General features: G+C 36.3%; 1 protein-coding gene across 2 annotated transcripts in view; it reads right to left on the reverse strand.

Moving 5' to 3' along the window:
* Positions 1–19,557, reverse strand: part of OPRM1 (opioid receptor, mu 1) — a 123,087-nt gene extending 103,530 nt beyond the window's left edge. The window contains exon 1 of one of the 2 annotated variants that reach the window (XM_011970840.1): positions 19,028–19,557. Coding sequence is in view for 1 of the 2 variants with exons in the window: in XM_011970823.1 (XP_011826213.1) it covers positions 19,499–19,545 (47 nt within the window). In the remaining variant the exon portion in view is untranslated. The remainder of the gene's footprint in view (positions 1–19,027) is intronic. The other variant, XM_011970823.1, reaches the window with a different exon arrangement.
* Between the last annotated feature and the right edge of the window lie 420 nt (positions 19,558–19,977).

Raw genomic sequence — 19,977 nt, forward strand, 5'->3', positions numbered from 1 at the left:
ACCACACCCGGCTAATTTTTTGTATTTTTAGTAGAGACAGGGTTTCACCATGTTGGCCAGGATGGTCTTGATCTCCTGACCTCATGATCTGTCTGCCTCGGCCTCCCAAAGTGCTGGGATTACAGGCGTGAGCCACCGTGCCCAGCCAGCACCTGGTTTTAACTTCATATCACTGAAAGAGAAAGAGGCACTGAAGGGGTAGGAAAAACAGTCTTGAATCACCAACACCATCCCTCCTCCATTCCCCAGCAGCGGGTGGGCAGTGCATGGACAGTGTTTCTGTGTGCTAGGTAGAGGGAGATTGCAACATTTGTGACATATTGAACTCAGTGCTGTCCTATTATAGCAGAAAACAGAACCGGACCAAACTGTGGGGAGCATTTAACCCAGCCCTAGCCAGAGGGGCATCACTAATCCCAGTGGTCTGAACTTGAGTTCCTGCAAGCCTCACCACTGTGGGCTAAAGGGCTCTGGGGCCTTAAATAAACTCGAAAGACTATCTAGGCCACAAGGACTGCAACTTTCAGGCAAGTCCTAGTGCTGAACTTGGCCAATAGACAGTGGACTATAGGAGCATTGTGATGGCTAAGGAAGAGCTGGCATCACTCCTCTCCTAGCCCCAGGCTGCACAGCTCACAGCTCCAAAGAGATCCCTTTCCTCCACTCTACAAGAGGAGAAGAAAGAGTGGGGGGGACTTTGTGTTGCATCTTGAATCTCAGCCACAGCAGGATATGGCCCCAGTCATTGTCGTGAGGCCCTCTTTCCAGGCCCTAGCTCCTGGATAACATCTCTAGACACACCCTGGGCCAGAAGAGAACCTGCTTCCTTGAAGGGAAGAACCCAGTCCTGGAAAAATTTATCACTTGCTAATGAAGAGCCCCTGGGCCCTGAATAACCAGCAGCAATACTCAGGTACTATGTTGAGGGCCTTAAGTGAGACTGAGAACTTCATGGCTTCAAGTGAGACTCAGCAGGTTCCCAACCATAGTGACTATGGGGTAAGACTCCTTCTACTTAAGAAAAGTGGCGGTGGGGAGTGGGAAGCAAAGGGGACTTTGTCTTGCACCTTAGATACCAGTTTGGCCCCCGTGGGGTAGAGTACTAAGTAGGTTCATGGGGTTCTAGGACTTGGCTCTTGTATAGCATTTCTTGGCCTGCCTTGGGCCAGAGGGTAGCCCATTGCTCTGAAGGGTGAGTCCCAGGCAGGGTACATTCATGCCAAGCTGACTGAAGAGACTTTGTGGCTTAAAGGAACAGCAATGGTAGTCTGGCAGTACTCCCCATGGGCCAGTAGTGGCTCTGGCCACAGGGTGAAACTCCTCTGCCTTTGGAAAGAAAGGAAAAGTGGGAAGGACTGCATTTTGTGGTTTGAGTACCACCTCAGCCACAGTAATGTAGAATACCACATAGAGTTCTAAGGTTTTTGACTCTAGAACCTGGCTCTTGGACAACATCTCTGGACATGCGCAGGGCCTGAGGAGTACTTGTCACACTGAAGGGAAGGACACAGGCCTGGTTGGCTTTGCCTCCTGCTGATCAAAGAGTCCCAAGTCCTTGTGTGAACATAGGCCAAAGCCAGGGAATGGTTACAGCAGGACTTGAGTAACACCCAGTGCTGTGTTGGCCTGAGGTCTGACCTAGCAGAGTCCTAGTAGTGGTGGTCTCAAGGGTTCTTGTGTCACACCACCCCCAGCTCCACGTGGCTCAGAACAGGGAGAGAGACTCCATTTGTTTGGGAGAAAGTAAGAGAAAAAAACAAGAGTCTCTACCTGGTAATTCAGATAAGTTTTCTAGATCTTGTCAAAGACCATCAAAATGGTGCCTCAGTGAAAGTGCAAGAACCACAGCATGACTGGGGTTGAGGTGCTCCCTAAAGCAGATACATCTTAGATTAGAACACCCAAGTTATTTTGAATATCTGGAAAGCCTTCCCAAGACGGACAGGTACAAATACAAACCAACCCAGGCTGAAAAGACTACAATACATATCTTATACTTCAATGCTCAAACACAGATGAACATCTACAAGTACCAAGACAATCCAAGAAAACATGACCCCACTAAATGAACTAAATAAGCCACCAGGGACTATTCCTGGAGAAACAGAAATAAATAATTTAAAATAGCTATGTTGGAGAAACTGAAGCAAATTCAATGTAATGCAGAGAAGAAATTCAGAATTCTATCAGATGCATTTAACAGAGATTAAAATAATTAAAAATAATAAAACAGAAATTATAGAGATGAAAAATGCAACTGACATACTGAAGAATACATCACAGTCTTTTAATAACAGAGATGATGAAGAAGAATGAATTAATGAGCTTGAAGACAGGCTATTTGAAAATACAGTCAGTGGAGACAAAATAATAAAGAATAAAAAGCAATGAAACAAAGAAACACACTCACAGGATCTAGCAAATAGCCCTCAAACGGGCAAATCTAAGAGTTATTGGCCTTAAAGAGGAAGTGGAGAATGATACAAGGGTAGAAAGTTTATTCAAAGGGATAATAACAGAGAACTTCCCAAACATAGAGAAAGATAGCAATATTCAAGTATAAGATGATTATAGAACACTAAGCAAATGTAATCTAAAGAAGACTACCTCAAGTCATTTAACAATCAAACTTCCAAATGTCAAAGGTAAAGAAAGGATCCTAAAAGCAGCAATAAAAAAGAAACAAACAACATACTATTTAGCTCTAATATGTCCGGTGGGCACACTTTTAAGTGGAAACCTTACAGGCCAGGAGAGAGTGGCATGACATATTTAAGGTGCTGAAAGAAAAAAAAAATTTACCCTATTTCTTCATCAAATATACTTTAAACATGAAGGAGAAATAAAGACTTTCCCAGATGAACAAAAGCTGAGTGATTTCATCAACACCAGACCTGTCCTACAAGGAATGCTAAAGGGAGTACTTCAATCAGAAAGAAAAGGACATTAATGAACAAAAAGAAATCATCTGAAGGTACAAAACTCACTGGTAATAGTAAGTACGCAGAAACCCACGGAATATTATAACATTATAACTTTAGTATGTAATCTAAACCTATCTTAAGTAAAAGGAATAAATAGCAAACCAATACACAAATAATAACTACAGAAACTTTTCAAGATATAGACAGTACAATAAGATGTAAATAGAAACAACAAAACCTTAAAAAGTAGGGGGACAAATTTAAGGTTTAAAGTTTTTGTTTTTGTTTTTACTTGTTCGTTTGTTTATGCAAAAAGTGTTAAATTGTTATGAGGTTAAAATAATGAGTTACAAGACAGTATTTGCAAGCCTCATGGTAACATAACCATCCCTCAAAATATAAAAGATACACCAAAAATAGAAAGCAACAAATAAAACCATATAACCAGAGGAAGTTACCTTCACTGAAAGGCAGATACATGGAAAAAAGAAGGGAGATAAGACCACAAAACAACCAGAAAACAAATAACCAAATGGGAGGAATAATTGCTTACTTATAATAACATTCAATGAAATGGACTAAACTCTCCAATCAAAACCTACTTAGTGGCTGAATGGATGAAAAATCAAGACCCATTGATCTGTTGTCTAAAATAAACTCACTTTACCTCTAAAGATACATATACACTGACAATAAAATGATAGGAAAAGATATCACATGTCAATGGAAACCAAAGAAGAGCAGGAGTAACTATACTTGTATCAGACAAAATAGATTTCAAGACAAAAGCTACAAGGAGAGACAAAGAAGATTACTATATAATGATAAAGGGGTCACTTCAGCAAGCAAATATAACAATTTCAAATACATTTGCACCCAACATTGGGCACCCAGATATACAAAGCAAATATTATGAGAACTAAAGAGAAAGACAGGCCCTAGTACAATAATAGCTGGAGACTTCAAAAGTCAACTTTCAACATTAAACAGATCTTCCCGACAGAAAATCAACAAAGAGACCTCACATTTAATCTGCACTATAGACCAAATAGACTTAATACAGAACATTTCATGCAACAGTTACAGAATATACATTCTTCTCCTAAGCACATGAATCATTCTCAAGAATGGACCATATGTTGAGTTATACAACAAGTCTTAAAACATTCAACAAAATTAAATATCAAGTATCTTCTCTGATCACAATGGAATAAAACTAGAAATCAATATCAAGAGGAATTTTGGAAACTGTACAAACACATGGAAATTGAACAATATGTTCCTGAATGACCAATGAGTTAATGAAGAAATTAAGAAGGAAATTGAAAAAAGTCTTGAAACAAATGACAATGTTTATTTGAACACAACATACCAAAACCTGTGGGATATAGCCAAAGCAGTACTAAGAGGGAAGTTTGTAGCTATTAAGTGCCTACATTAAAAAAATTCAAATAAGCAACCTAGTAATACATCTTAAAGAATTAGAAAAGCAAAAACAAACCAAAGATAAAATTAGTAGAAGAAAAGAAATAATAAAAATCATAGTAGAAATAAATGAAACCGAAATGTAAAAAACAATACAAAATATTAACAAAACAAAAAATGAGGTTTTGAAAAGATAAACAAAATTGACAAACCTTTAGCCAGACTAACTAAGAAAAAGAGAGGGAAGATCCAAATAAATAAAAGTCAATGATGGAAAAAAAGACATTTGGACTGATACTGCAGAAATTCAAAGGATAATTAATGGCTACTATGAGCAGCCACATGCCAAGAAATAGGAAAATCTAGAGGAAATGGACAAATTATTAGACACATACAACCTACCAAGATTGAACCATGAAGAAATCCAAAACCTCAACAAACCAATAACAGGTAATGAGACAGAACCCAGAATAAAGTTCTCCCAGTAAAGAAAAGCCCAGGACCTAGTGGCTTCACTACTGAATTTTACCAAACATTTAAAGAAGAACTAATGCCAATCCTACTAAAACTATTCTGAAAAATAGAGGAGGAGGGAATACTACCAAACTCATTCTATGAGGCCCATATTACCCTGATACCAAACATAACAAAGTCACAGCAAAGAAAGAAAACTACAAGCCAAGACCTCTGATGAATACTGATGCAAAAATCCCCATGAAAATACCGGCAACCTGAATTCAACAATATATTGAAAAGATAATTCATCATGACCAAGTGGGATTTATCCCTGGGATTCAAGGCATACACAAATCAGTCAATGTGATACTTCATATCAACAGAAAGAAGACCAAAAAACATATGATTATATCAATTGATACTAAAAAAAGCATTTGAGAAAATTCAATATTCCTTCATAATAAAAACCCTCAAAAAACTGGGGCTAGAAGGAACATACCTCGACATAATAAAAGCTATGTATTACAAACCCCCAGTTACTATCATACCAAATGGGGAAAAACTAAAAGCCTTTCCTCTAAGATCAGGAGCATGACAGGGATGCTTATTTTCACCACTGTTATTTAACAGTACTGGAAGTACTAGCTAGAGCAATCAAACAAGAGAAAGAAAGTGCATCCAAATTGGAAAAAAAGAAGTCAAATTATCCTTGTTTACAGATTATATTATCTTATATTTGGAAAACTCTAAGGATTGAACCAAAAAACAATTAGAACGCATCAACAAATTTAGTAAAGTTACACGATACAAAATCAACATACAAAAAATCAGTAGCACTTCTATATATCAACAGTGAACAATCTGAAAAAGAAATCAAGAAAGCAATTCCATTTACAATAGCCACAAGTCAAATGAAATACCTAGGGGTTAAATTAACCAAAGAAGTGACAGATGTCTATAATGAAAACTACAAAAAATGTAATAAAAGAAATTTGGGCGACAGAGCAAGACTCCATCTCAAAAACAAAAACAAAAACAAAAAAAAAAGAAAAAAAAGAAATTTAAAAGGACACCAAAAAATTGAAAAATATTCCATTTTCATGTATTGGAAGAATAAATATTGTTAAAATGTTCATACTACTGAAATCAATCTACAAATTTAATGTAATTTCCATCAAAATCCCAATGACATTCTTCACAGGAAGAGACATAATAGTCCTAAGATTTATGTGAAACCACAAAAGACCCAGAATAGCCAAAGCTCTCCAGAGCAAAAAGAACAAAACTGGAGGAATCACATTACCTGACTTCAAATTGTACTACAGAGCTAAAGTAACCAACAGCGTGGTACTGGCATAAAAACAGACACATAGACCAATGGAACAGAATAGAGAACCCAGAAACAAATCTACACACTTACAGTGAACTCAGTTTTTTACAAAGGTGCCAAGAACATACATTGGGAGAAAGACAGTCTCTTCAATAAATAATGCTGGGAAACCTGGATATCCATATGCAGAACAATGAAACTAGACCCTTATCTCTCACCATATACAAAAATCAAATCAAAATGAATTAAAGACTTTAAGCCCTCAAACTATGAATCTACTACCAGAAAACATTGGGGAAACTTTCAAGGACGTTTGTCTGAGCAAAAATTTATTGAGTAATACCACATAAGCACAAACACCCAAAGCAAAAATGGACAAATGGAATCATGTCAAGTTTAAAAACTTCTTCACAGCAAAAGAAACAATCAACAAACTGAAGAGACAACCTATAGAATGGAGAAAATATTTGCAAACTACATATCTGACAAGAGATTAATTAACAGAATGTATAGGGAGGTCAAACAACTCTATAGGGAATAAAATCTAATAATCTGATTTTAAAAATGGGCAAAAGAATTGATTAGATGTTTCTCCAAAGAAGATATGCAAATGGAAAACAGGTATAAGAAAAGATCATCACTGATGATTGATGATCATCATTGATGACACCATCATTGATCATCAGAGAAATGCAAATCAAAACTACACTGAGATATCATCTCACTCCAGTTAAAATGGCTTATATCCAAAGAATAGGCAATAACAAATGCTGGTGAGTTTGTGGAGAAAGGGAACCTTCATAAACTGTTGGTAGAAATGTAAATTAGTACAACCAGTTTGAAAGTTCCTCAAAAACCTAAAAATGGAGCTACTTCATGATCCAGCAATCCCACTGCTGGGTATGTACTCCAAAGAAAGGAAATCAGTATGCCAAAGAGATAGCAGCACTCCAATGTTTATTGCAGTACTGTTCCCAGCAGTCAAAATTTGGAAGCAACCTTAGTGTCCATCAACAGAAGAATGGATAAAGAAAATGTAGTATTTATATATACTACTCAGTATATATATATACACTACTCAGTATATATATATATACTATATATTTATATATACTACTCAGTATTTATATATACTACTGAGTACTACTCAGCCATAAAAAAGAATGATACTTTCATTTGCAGCAACATAGATGGAACTGGAGGTCATTATGCTAAGTGAAACAAACCAGACACAGAAAGAAAAAGTTCACATGTTCTCACTTATTTGTGTGATCTAAAAATCAAAGCAATTGGACTCATGGAGATAGAGAGTAGAAGGATGATTGCTAGAGGCTGGGAAGAGTAGTCAGAGGGTATGGGGGAGGTGGGGATACTCAGTGGGTTACAAAAAAAAATCATTAGAAAGATTGTATAAGACCTACTATTAGCACAGGAGGGGCAAGAGCCCCCAAGGCTGTGGGGAGGAGGCTGGGCCCCTGCACAGGAAAGGAGGGTGGAAGCCATGGGATGTGGAGCAGAGGCTCTTCTCTTCTTCAGGAGATTACTCTAGGATTTGAATGATCACAAGAGATTCACCAGAGGATTTTATACACTTGGCTGTGGCAGCAGACTAATTACACCACAGCACCAGGCTAAAGAAGAAAAATCACATGATCATATCAATAGATGCAGAACATGCATCTAGCAAAACCAGCTCTCATTCATGATCAGAACTCTCAGCAAACTAGTGATAGAGGGGAGCTTACTCAACTTGATAATGAACATGTACAAAAATCTTTCAGCTAACGTCATACTTAATGGTAAGACATTGAAGCTTTCCCACTAAGATAAGGAGCAAGATAAGGACATCTCCTTTCACCAACACTTTTCAACATCATATTTATTGAAAGTCCTAGCTAATGCAATAAGACAAGAAAAGGAAGTAAAAGGTATACAGATTGGGAAGAAGAAAATAGAACTGCCTTTGTCTGCAGATGACATGATTATCTATGTAGAAAATCTGAAAGAATTGACCAAAAAACAAAACAAAACAAAAAACCAAAACAACAACAGCAACAAAAAACTCTCCTGGAGCTAATAAGCAATTATTAACAAGGTAGCAAAATTAGGTTGATATACAAACGTTAATTGCTTTCCTATATGCTAGCAACAAACAAATGGGATTTGAAATTTAAAACAAAATCCCATTTACAATATTACCCCCAAGCTAAATACTTAGGCATAAAACTAACAGAAATATATAAGACCTTTATGAGGAATTCATAAAACTTTGATGAAGAAATAAAAAACTAAATAAATAGAGAGAGATTCCATGTCTACGGATGGGAAGACTCAATATTATGAAGACATCACTTCATCCCAACTTGATGCATAGATCCAAGGCAGACCCAATCAAAATCCCAGAAAATAATTTCCTGAATATCAACAAACTGATTCTTAAGTTTATAAGGACAGGCAAAAGAACCAGTATAGCAAACATAATATTGAAGAAGCACAAAGTTGGAGGATTGTCACTATCTGACTTCAAGACTTACTATAAAGCTACAGTGATAAAGACAGTGTGATATTTGCCAAATAATAGAAAAATAGATCAATGGAACAGAAAAATAGATCAATGGAACAGAGCATAGGTATAGACCCATATAAATACTATCAACTGATTTTTGATAAAGGAGCAAAGGGAATACAATGGAGAAAAGATAAGTTTTCAACAAATGGTGTTGAACAATGGGATGTTCACACTCAAAACGATGAATCTAGACGTAGACCTTAAACTCTTCACAAAAATCAGCTCAAAATGGATTATAGACTGAGATGTAAAATGCTAAAGTATAAAACTCCTAGAATATAGTGAGGAAGAAAATCTAGATGATCTTGGGTTTGGGCTGAATATTTGGGATCCAACACCAAAGGCATGATCGATGAAGGAAATAATTGACAAGCAGTACTTCATTAAATTAAAAACATTTACTCTTGTGAAAGCACTGTCAAGAGAATGAAGTGACAAGCCACAGATGGGGAGAAAGTATTTGCAAAATGCTTTTGATAAAGGACTGGTGTCCAAAGTACTCTAAAAACTTACCAAAGAAGACACACACCAGGCAAAGAAGCATATGAAACAGTTTTCAACATTGTATGCCACTAGCCAATTGCAAATTAAAATGAGATACCACTACATACATATTAGAATGGCTCAAATGCAAAACATGAACAACACCAAATGCTGGGGCAGCAAGAACTCTCATTCATTGCTGCTGGGAATGCATAATGGTAGAGCCATTCACAGTGCCAATCATAATCCAAAAGACAAAATCTCAAATGTTCAGTTGTTTTTTTATGTTTCTCAAACAAACCTTCTTTACAAATGTAAGTAAATGTCTTTAAAAAAATTTTTTAAAATTATCTTTCCAGAATTATATTGTGATTTTGGTCTATCAATATTTGAATTTTGGGAATTTTAGACATTAGGGATTTTGATAATTTGGGATTTCAACATTTGATATTACAAAATTTAGAATGGCATCTTTCAGGAGTATGGCCCAAACCCCAGTCACTGTAGAAAACAGTTTGACAATTTCTTAAAAAAGCTAAACACCCAGCCACTATTGAAAACAGTTTGGCAATTTCTTAAAAAACTAAACATATTTTTGCCATACAATCCCATAATCATGTTCCTTGGTATTTACTCAGATGAGTTGAAAAGTTGTGTCCATATAAAACCTGCATACAGATGTTTATAGAAGCTTTATTCATAATTGTCAAAATTGGAAGCAACCAAATTGTCTCTCAGTAGGTGAATGGATAAACTGCAGTACAGACAATGGGGTATTTTTCAGTGGTAAAAAGAAATAAACTATCGGCTGGGTGTGGTGGCTCACGCCTATAATCTCAGCAGTTTGGGAGGCTGAGGTGGATGGATCACTTGCTCCCAAGAGTTTGAGATCACCCTGGTCAACATGGTGAAAACCCATCTCTACAAAAAATACAAAAAGTAGCGAAGCATGGTGGCATGTGTCTGTAGTCCCAGCTACTTGGGGGACTGAGATGGGAGGATTGCTTGAGCCCAGAAAGGAGAGGCTGCAGTGAGCCATGTTTGTTCCTGGGCAACAGAGCGAGACCCTGTCTCAAAAAAAAAAAAAAAAAAAAGAAAAGAAAAAGAAACCATCAAGCTATGAAAAGACATAGAGAAACCTTAAATGCACATTTCTAAGTGAAATGAGCCAATCTGAAAAAGCTATGTACTGTATGACTTCAACCATATGACATTCTGGAAACGACTAAACTATGGAGACAGGGGAAATGTCAATGGTTGTGAGAGATTGGAGGGAGGGAGGAAAAAATGGGAAGAGTGTACAAATTTTTAAGGCAGTGAAACTATTCCATATGGTACTATAATGGTGAATGCATGTCCTTATATGTTTGTCAAAACCCATAGAATGTACAACACAAAGGTGAACTCTAATGTAAACTATGGACCTTGGGTAATAATAATATGTCAATATAGGTTAGTTGATTGTAATAAAGGCAAGAGGTGTTAATTGTGGGGACGCTCTGTGTGTGTGTGTGTGTATGTGTGTGTGTGTGTGGGAGCAAAGGTCATATGGAAATTCTCTGCACTTCCTGCTCTATTTTGCCGTGAACTTAAAACTGCTCTAAAAAATAAAGTTCATTTTTTAAAAAAGCATGCTATCAGTAAGCCCCCTACAAAACAAAATAGCACAACAGGGTGACTACAGTCAATAATAATTTAAGTGTACATTTTAAAATTACTAAAATAATGTAATTGGATTGTTTGTAATGCAAAAGATAAAGGCGCGAGAGGTTGGGTGCTCGATTTGGCATGATGTGATTATTACACATTGCATGTGTGTATCAAAACATACCATGTACCCTATAAGTATGTACACCTACTAGGCACCCATCAAACTAAAATTAAAAAATAAAAAAATGATAATATTATTAGGACATTTGTGTTATAAGAAAAAACAAAATTTGTGGGGGAGAAATTATGTGTTCAGAAAGAGAAGATATTAAGAGGTTAGAGTGAGGTTCCTGGAAAATAGTCTAATGTTGGATATAAGGAGGGTGGGCCTTGAACCCAAATAGAACACATTTTGTTTAAATAGAACACACTTTGTTTTTCTGTGTAAAACATGAAGAGAAAGATTACCCTGGGCCAGAGGATAGTAGTATTTTCAGGGGCTGAGTCTTCATTCCTGAACCTGCAGTTTGGATAGGAGAATGATATTGTGATTAGAAAAGAGTATCAAATGTTTTCTCTTGGGGCAACATCACAAGACTTAATCTGGTTTTATTATTTACTAGGACTATAATGGGTTTTGGTCTCTCACATTTTTGATATGCAGGGTCAGAAAAGACAAAAGAAAGGAATTAATGGGGCACAATAGAAAGTGAGAAAGAACTTGGAACCCAAGGATGTATATTTTCTTCTTTTTGTTTGTTTGTTTTTTTGTTTTTGAGACAGAGCTGCGGTCTGTCACCCAGGATGGAGTGCAGTGGCCTGATCTCAGCTCACTGTAACCTCCGCCTCCTGGGTTCAAGTGATTCTCGTTCCTCAGCCTCCCAAATAGCTAGAATTACAGCTGCAAGCCACCACGCCTGTCTAATTTTTTGTATTTTTAGAAGATACAGGGTTTCACCATGTTGGCCAGGCTGGTCTCAAACTCCTGACCTCAAGAGATCCATCTGCCTCGGTCTCCCAAAGTGCTGGAATTACAGGTGTGAACCACTGTGCCTGGTCCCCAAGAATATATTCTTGGGAGAGAAAAAAAAATCTCTTTGTTTATACCTGAGTGGCCGCAGCTGCACGTTAAACAAGTCAGAAGACTTTAGTGAATCTTTTGTCTGTGGTTTCCCTGGGGAGTGCTGTAAATACCTACATTACTCTACATGGTGAAGAGTTCAGTGCCTCACACTTGGTGTGTAATCATGAATACGTGCTGTTTGATTGATTGATTGAACAGTTGGCTTAATTGACTAGGTGGTTTGAGTGGGTAGATGGTAAGGACACAGCACAATTATATAGCAACATATCACTTCCACTTAAATGGTCTTGTTTGATGTTTTTGTTGAGCAGGAATTATTTTATTTCAATTTTTCTAATTCAGAAGCTGATGCTCAAATTATTCCAAAAACTTAACCATGGTCACCTGTATGAAAAATAGCAGAATGGAAAATCGAGGAAGTTAAGTGCTGGGGAGGCTTTATGGCTCCTTTAGACTTCTTCCCTTTACCCCTTCTCATAACTTATGGGTATGAACAATACATTTTCTTGACTGTCTGCCAGACACTGTATTGGGTACTTTCCTTGAATAACCACATGAGGTAGGTTCTGTCCTAAGTCTCTGTATGCAGGTACGTGAACTGGGCTCTGTGGAAGATGGAGTGAATGCCTTCAGAGACTACCCTCTTTAGCCATGGCAGTCTGCCCTGATCTCATGTACATCTGTGCCCCAGTGCCATTAGAAGCCTACAAGAGATTCTGTCCATCATAAATACCTGGATTAAGACACATGGCAAAATGCACTGTGACCATATCAAATCTCAGGTAGATTTTTGGCTGTGACAAATGAATAATACTCGCCCATTCATTTACTTAACAAATATTTATTGGGCATCACCTATTGGTCAGGCACTGGTACCAAATACTTAGTTAAAAGAGTAAAAACACAAAGTCCCTGGTTTAATGGAGCTTACATTGCAGAGGGAGGAAAGAAAGATGGGGTATGAGAAGGAAGAGGAAGAGAGAGGGAGAGAGGAAGAAATTAGTTTCATGTAATGTCAGATGATGATAAGTGCTCGGGAGGTAAGCAAGTCAATTTTGTGTCAAAATCAGCTTGATAGCCCAATGAAAAAGTAAGCTAAGAAGTAAACTGAGATATTTGTATTTGATTACATAAACAGAATCATATTGATTAAGGGAATAAATCCCAATCATTATTTCTGGGTACAATCCGTAACCATTGTGGATTTTTTCTGTTTGTTTTCAAAGAAATATTTTTTTCTGTTTATTTGGCTGGTGACCTGATTTCCAATTGAGAAACTCCACCAGACTCCATCTCTTTCTGCTGTATACTAGAGCTCCTATCACAGTGAAAAATACAGTCCACACGTGTGTGTTTTCACACATGCCAAAATAGCTGTTGCGTATTCCTAACTTAAGAAAATAACTTAATGTCATATTAAAAAAGTCGAATTAGAATTCCTAAACTTGAAAATAACTTTCAGCATAAGTTCTTCAAATTCACTTCTAAAAATTACAGTGTTGCAATATGTTTCATCAGCAATTTAAATCCTTATCAGAGTCAGGTATACAAAGTAAAGTACCTTCTAAAGAAGTTTGGTTACTCTTTACTCACTGCCTTTTCCCCTTCTTCCCTCACTTAAAGGTAATTTAAAAATTTTGGTTTCTCCATAAATTGTTACCATAAACAGATATGTATATGTATTAACAGTATTTTCTCTTCTATCCTTAGGTAATTGTTGTCACATATACAATTTTATCTCCTCCCTGCTTTCTTATGCTTTTTGTGTATAATTTTATAACCTGCTACTTTAATATAGTTTCCCATGATAGTACATAATGATATACAGAGATATATTTCACTGCTTTTAATAATTGTAAACAATTTGTGTGTGTGTTTGGAATTACCATACTTTATTCAACCAGTACCTTATTAATGAACATTTGAGTTATTCTCTGACATTTGCTGTTCTAAACAGGAGTACAGTGAATTGCCCTGTGCATTTTGGATTTTTGCTAGCGTATCTTTGAGGTAGATTCCTAGAGTTACTGCTGCATCAAAGGATACATGCATATGTAATTTTGCTAGATATTATTAACTTTCTTTACTTGGAAATTGTACATTTTGCTACTCCACAAGAAATATATATGAGTGTCTGATTCTTCATGAATTTGACAGCAGAGTATGATTTCAACCTTGTGGATTTGTGCTGATCTAGTAGGTGAGAAATGATATCTCCATGTAGTTTTAATTGCATTTCTCTTACCAGTGAGGTTGACCATCTCTTAGAGTTAAGAATCATTTGCTTTTTTGTGAGATCTCTTTAATTTTCTATCCCATTTAAAAATAGAGCTATTAGTCTGTTTTTCTTTATTTTAGAAGATCTTTATATATTAGAGATACAGCACTTAGCTATTTTTTTCAGTTTGCCATTTGTCTTTATTTGCTTATGATTTTGCCATATCAAAAATATCTTTTTATTTTATGTACTCGTATTCATCAATTTTTTCCTGTATTACTTCTAGACTTTGTTGTGGCAGTTTTCCCACTCTCAGATGATAGAATTTACCCATGTTAACTTCTAGTACTACAGTGTTTAATTTTTTAGAATTTACTTTTTGATTCCTTCAGAATTTATTCTCATGTATGATGTAAGAGACTGATCTAATTTTTGTCTTTTTCCATATGAACATCCAATTATCTCAATTCAAGTTACTAAAAGTTCATCTTTTCAGCTTAGACTTGAGATTCTATCTTTATTGTATCCTATATTTGTATCCTATATTTTCTATGTATGTATGTATAGGTAACCAAGCTGATTTCTGAATTTTTAAATTTTGTTCCATTAGTCTCTCTGTCTTGTTACATAACACATTCTATACCATTATGAGACTTTTAGTGGATTTTAATAACAAGACTAGCCACTCTCTCCATATGTTTGCTTTTTTCCCAAATGAACTTTATAATTAACTTCTCAAGCTCTAGAAAAGACAAATCTGGTGGTTTTCAATGGTCTTGTATTAAATTTCAAAATTACCTGAGGGATAACTGATCTCCTTATAAGGTTGCTTCTTCCTAAGTACGTGGCATATCTTTTCATTTGTTTAAGTTTACTTTTGTGTCTTTAAAGAGTGTTTTCTAGATTTCCTCTAGTGATGTGAACATTTCTTGCTAAAATTTAGCCTAGATATTTTATATTGTTATACATTTTGGCTATATCAAATATGGTCTTCTTTCCCATTGTATCTTAAATTTAATTATATGTGCATATAGGATATTGCTTTTGGCAGGCTTACTTTTTATACCCTATGCCTTATTCAATTCTCTTCTTGTTTAAGGCATATTTTTTTATTCTGGAGAATTTTAACTTCATTTTTGCATGGGGCTACATATCTTAAATTATAGTAATGGGAAAATTACTTCACTTTAAAATTCAAAACCCCGTAGACCTTTTAGAAATGCATATACCACATAAATGAAAGGATATCTGTGCTCAGTGGGCCCAGCAGTAATGTATTCAAGGACATAGCTTCTGGTGAAATCTCTGCTTAGCTGGGCTTTTTTTTTCTAAATTCAGCATAAGCAAATTTTAAATCACCTTACCTTCAATCGTCATTAAATTTCCCTTAAGGTACCAGGTATGTAGTTTTGTATATATGAACCTGCATGTCGAATTTATCAATTCCTCTCATTGTCTGTGGCTCTTAATATTCATTTTCTTTATGACAACCAGCAGCCTGCTCAGCTTTTTGTCCATGGTAGGAAACCTCTTAAGTATAAGGTTATGTTTTTCCTTCCCTCATAATCTTTAACTGGCTTCTCATCTTACTTAGAGTAAAATCAAGTTTCTTCGAATGGCTTGAAAGGCCCTACAAGATTTGTGTCCCACCTCACTCCTCCACCACCTCTGTGACCTCATTTCTACTACACTTCCCTCATTTCTTCCGTACTGCCTTATGGCGTCTGCACTTGAAATATTTCTTCCAGATATTTCTGTGGCTCACTTATTGACCTCCTTACGGTGTCTTATCAGTTAGATCAAATAGATCAGTAACCTCTTTCCTGACCTGTCCTTTAAAGTAGCATCCACGCCATGGTAGATGCATCAGTGGCCCCATTTCTTACCCTTCCTTGTCTCTGTATCCTTTACTATCTGACTCTCCAGTTCCTTCTCTCAATGGGTAGGATGACCTGCTCTGTTCTTTGACTCTAGGATCAACAATATGACTTTCTTTCCCCAATCGAATGAGCTAGAAGTGACAGTGTGCTACTGCAAGTCTAGGTCGCAAGAAGCCTTGGCTATTTCCACGTGTCCTCTCACCCCTTCCAAAGCCTGATAACCTGCTCAGACTAACATGCTGGAGATGGAGACACATGCTGGTTTCTTCAGTCACCTTAGCAAGAATCAGCTTTGATCACCCTTCAGTCAGCCAACCCCTGCCAACATCAGCATAGTTGACAGATCTCAGACACATGAGCAATAAACACGTATTGCTGAAATGTGACAATTTTGTGGCAATAGTAAACTAATGGACACACTATTGATGCTTTATTTTACTAAGCTTTATTAAACATTTACCATTATTCAACCTATTAAATTTTACTTATGTGTTTATTGTTTTCTACTCTTTGATGTTAACTCCATGAAGGCAGAAAATTTTGTCCAATATGAAATTGGTTCCCCATAAACATTTGTTGGATGAATAAATTCACAAATTATTTCTGTAACTTTTGCCAGCATGCATTGATTATTTCACGTACTTGAATGGCATTGCTTACAGAATTTCTCAGTTTATTTTCTCTCTCACACAGGAAAATTTAAATGACTAAAATGCAATGAACATAGCTATTTATAAGCTCTTCTTAGATTTTCACATATTAGTTTTTGAAAGTTTCCTGGCTGTAACTGGTTGATATTCTATGCATCACATCCTTCATTGTTATTGTCCTCTCTTGATTATTGGATAAATTTAAAAAGCAGGAATCAAAATGTTTGAGGCTCAAGGCTAATGTCCACTTGAAAACACTCTTCTTTTTGGCAGGCCTAAATCATCAAGGATATGATGCAACAAATTCATTCATATGCTATTTGTGTCCTCCCCACCCCCACCAACCAAATTCATATGTTGAAACCCTATTCCTCAATATGATGGCATTTGCCGATGGAGCCTTTGGCAGGTGGTGGGGTCATGAGGGTGGAGCTCTCGTGATGGGATGAGTCTCCTTATGAGAAGAGACACAAGAGGGTTTTCTTCCTCTCTCCCTGCTGTCTGCCATGTGAAGACACAGCAAAGGATGGCTATCTACAAACTAGGGAGAAGGCACTCGCCAGAAATTGTTCTTGGACTTCCCAGACTCCAGAACTTTGAGAAATAAATTTCTGTTGTTTAAATCACCAGTCTCTGGTATTCCATTATAGTAGCCCAAACTGATTGAGACACTTACATTTCATTCATTTTTGGAAAATATGTTACAGACTCTATTTTAGCTTTTGAACATTGCTGAAAATTAATACATTTAAGACAGAAAAAAATAATTGATGAAAATATAATAGAAACAGAAATTGTGAGCAAAATTCTATCTTTGAGTTTAAGACTCTAGGCTGGGCACTATTGGCCACTTTAATTCTTTGGAGAGATAATACCTAAGAGGGCTTGGAAAGTAGAATGACACTCTAAAGGCCACTGTTTTGCCCAAACTGCGAACTATAAAAATTTGTATTTTCAGCTTAAGTGTGCCCAATAGATCTAAAGGAAGGAAATACATGTATCTATTCATGATCCAGAAAAAAAGTTGATGATCCATTCACTGCTACTTTCTGAGGAGTAAAAATTCTTAATAATTTAAAAATTGTGGAAAGTTTCTATTACGACAGTGATTAAATAACTAATGTTTATTTCTACTGAGCTTTACTTGCTTGAGATTATTTCAGAAATGTGTCAACTATTAAAACACAGCTATTAAAAATCATAGCTTGTTACATTTCTATTATTTAGCCCATAGTTAGGTCCAAATCTTTTGTCCACACCTTTTGTTCTGTCCAAACCTTTTGCTGAAGCAATGATTGCAAATACTCAATTCCACTGGTGTTACTGATTTGGTCTCATCACATAACTGCTAAAAATGCAATTAAGGAAGATATTTCAGTTTTTACATTTGGAAGTGGAAGTCCAATAAATTATTTAGTTGATAGTTGAAGTATTGCTTGAATTGCTTGGAAAGTAGACTCAGCTTGACTCTCAGAGTATCACCCTTTCTATTACTGAATGAATCCTTTTTCATATTTAAAGTTAAATCCAAGTTCTCTGAAAACATTGATGTGGCATAATTTTAATAGTACCATCTGTATTAGTTGTCCATCTGTGAAATAAATAAATAAATGGGCCTATATTGTGCTCATACTAATGTCTGTCAAAGATGATTTCTTTTTGAAAAGAAGAAATGTTCTAAAATGGTCTACACAAAAATATAGTAGAAAACTGACACCATTTTAAAAGTTGTGGTCAGAATAATGTTTACTTTTTCTTGAATATTCATGCAATTGAAAAATATGTACTTTTTCAATTAAAATTACCTGGGCTTAAATTATTTGTATGTATGAGCATTGTGTGAATACACACGCACATAGGTGTACAAAGATAATTACGCAGTCTTGAGGCAGTTTATATTTATATTAAAAAATACCACTCTTGTGAAACTTTTTAATCTGTCAAAGCTTTTCTTCTTTTTGCTATTGACTGGTTTTTGTAAATATTTAATTTCCTTAGCTGGGAGTCCTATATTTCTCTATAAGTCGTCCAAGCTGCCAACTCTGATAAAATTAAGAAGTCACCATAGGAACTCTGAACTAATTTCTATAAAACCATAATTTGGCATAAATATCACTTACTCCATGGCCACTCTGAGAAAACACAGACATGCACACACACACACTTTATCATTGAACCCACACAATTGTTAACTACTATTTTTGTGCTTGGTAGTCCTCATTTCCTGCTCTTACATCACAGGGACAAGGTGGAATGTACAGCATTTAAGAGACAAGTGTCAAGTAGCCCTTACTCCTGCTCTTCCAGCAAATGCAATGAAAATGATTTCTTCAACAAAATAAATGAACTGTACCCTACCCTGGACCATGCTACTTCAGCACTGTGCCTTGTGCTGCTTCTCCTGCCACAATGCGAGAGGATATCAGAGTTCTGTGCTCCAGGTTTCCAGGAAACATTTTGATGGGATGTAAGGGCTGGTCCTTCTCATCAAATTACATTTATTGCATGTAGCAACCACAAGACTAAGGGGCTGCAATTACAGGAAAAGCAGGAGCCCTTTTCTGTCATCTCAGAGCAGCCCAGTTCTGCCACATCCACTTGACCGAATTCTCTCGTTTGTAGGAGAAAGGGGCAATTTGTGCAGGCAAAGTCACACACTGAATTCAGACCACACACTGAATTCAGAAGCCTGTCTGACCCAGCTGCTTTTTCTTGCTTGCTTTCCTATCTTCCTGTGAGTTTTCAGGATGCAAACTTAGAGCAGGCATACAATATTGTGACAGATCACACTTCCTTTGAGCTCGAAGGAGTATTTTCCTCCAAATAAACCTGGAGGGCTTCCCAGCTTTGGTGCTGATGGATTTAGCCCTCGTCATTTTCTTTACAGGAAGACAAACAAAGAGTTATTGGTGGGAAGGAAATCTTGAACAACAAGCAAATACACATGCAGTGATGAGCCAAAGACAATTTTGTTTTTGAATGAGATGATTTTGAAATTAAAATTCTAGTTGCCTCTATTCAGATATAAGATCAAAACTGGTTTACAGTGATTTGACTGAGAAATATCTCTGCTCACTAAAGTAACTAGTAATACTCTATTAAAGGGGTGACCTTTCCAAACAGAGAGAGACCATTTTTTTTCTTAAGAGAAGATAATATACTAACACTTGTCATTTATGAAGGTCTGTGGTCCAGGCACTGTTTAAATTCATTTAATCTCCATAACAATGCCATGTAGTAAGCATTTTCCTTATCCTCATTTTATAGGTTGGAAACCGGAATAGAATATAAAAATAACTTACACGAGT

Source organism: Mandrillus leucophaeus, unplaced genomic scaffold (genome assembly GCF_000951045.1).
Source record: "Mandrillus leucophaeus isolate KB7577 unplaced genomic scaffold, Mleu.le_1.0 Scaffold1209, whole genome shotgun sequence".
Lineage (NCBI taxonomy): Eukaryota > Metazoa > Chordata > Mammalia > Primates > Cercopithecidae > Mandrillus > Mandrillus leucophaeus.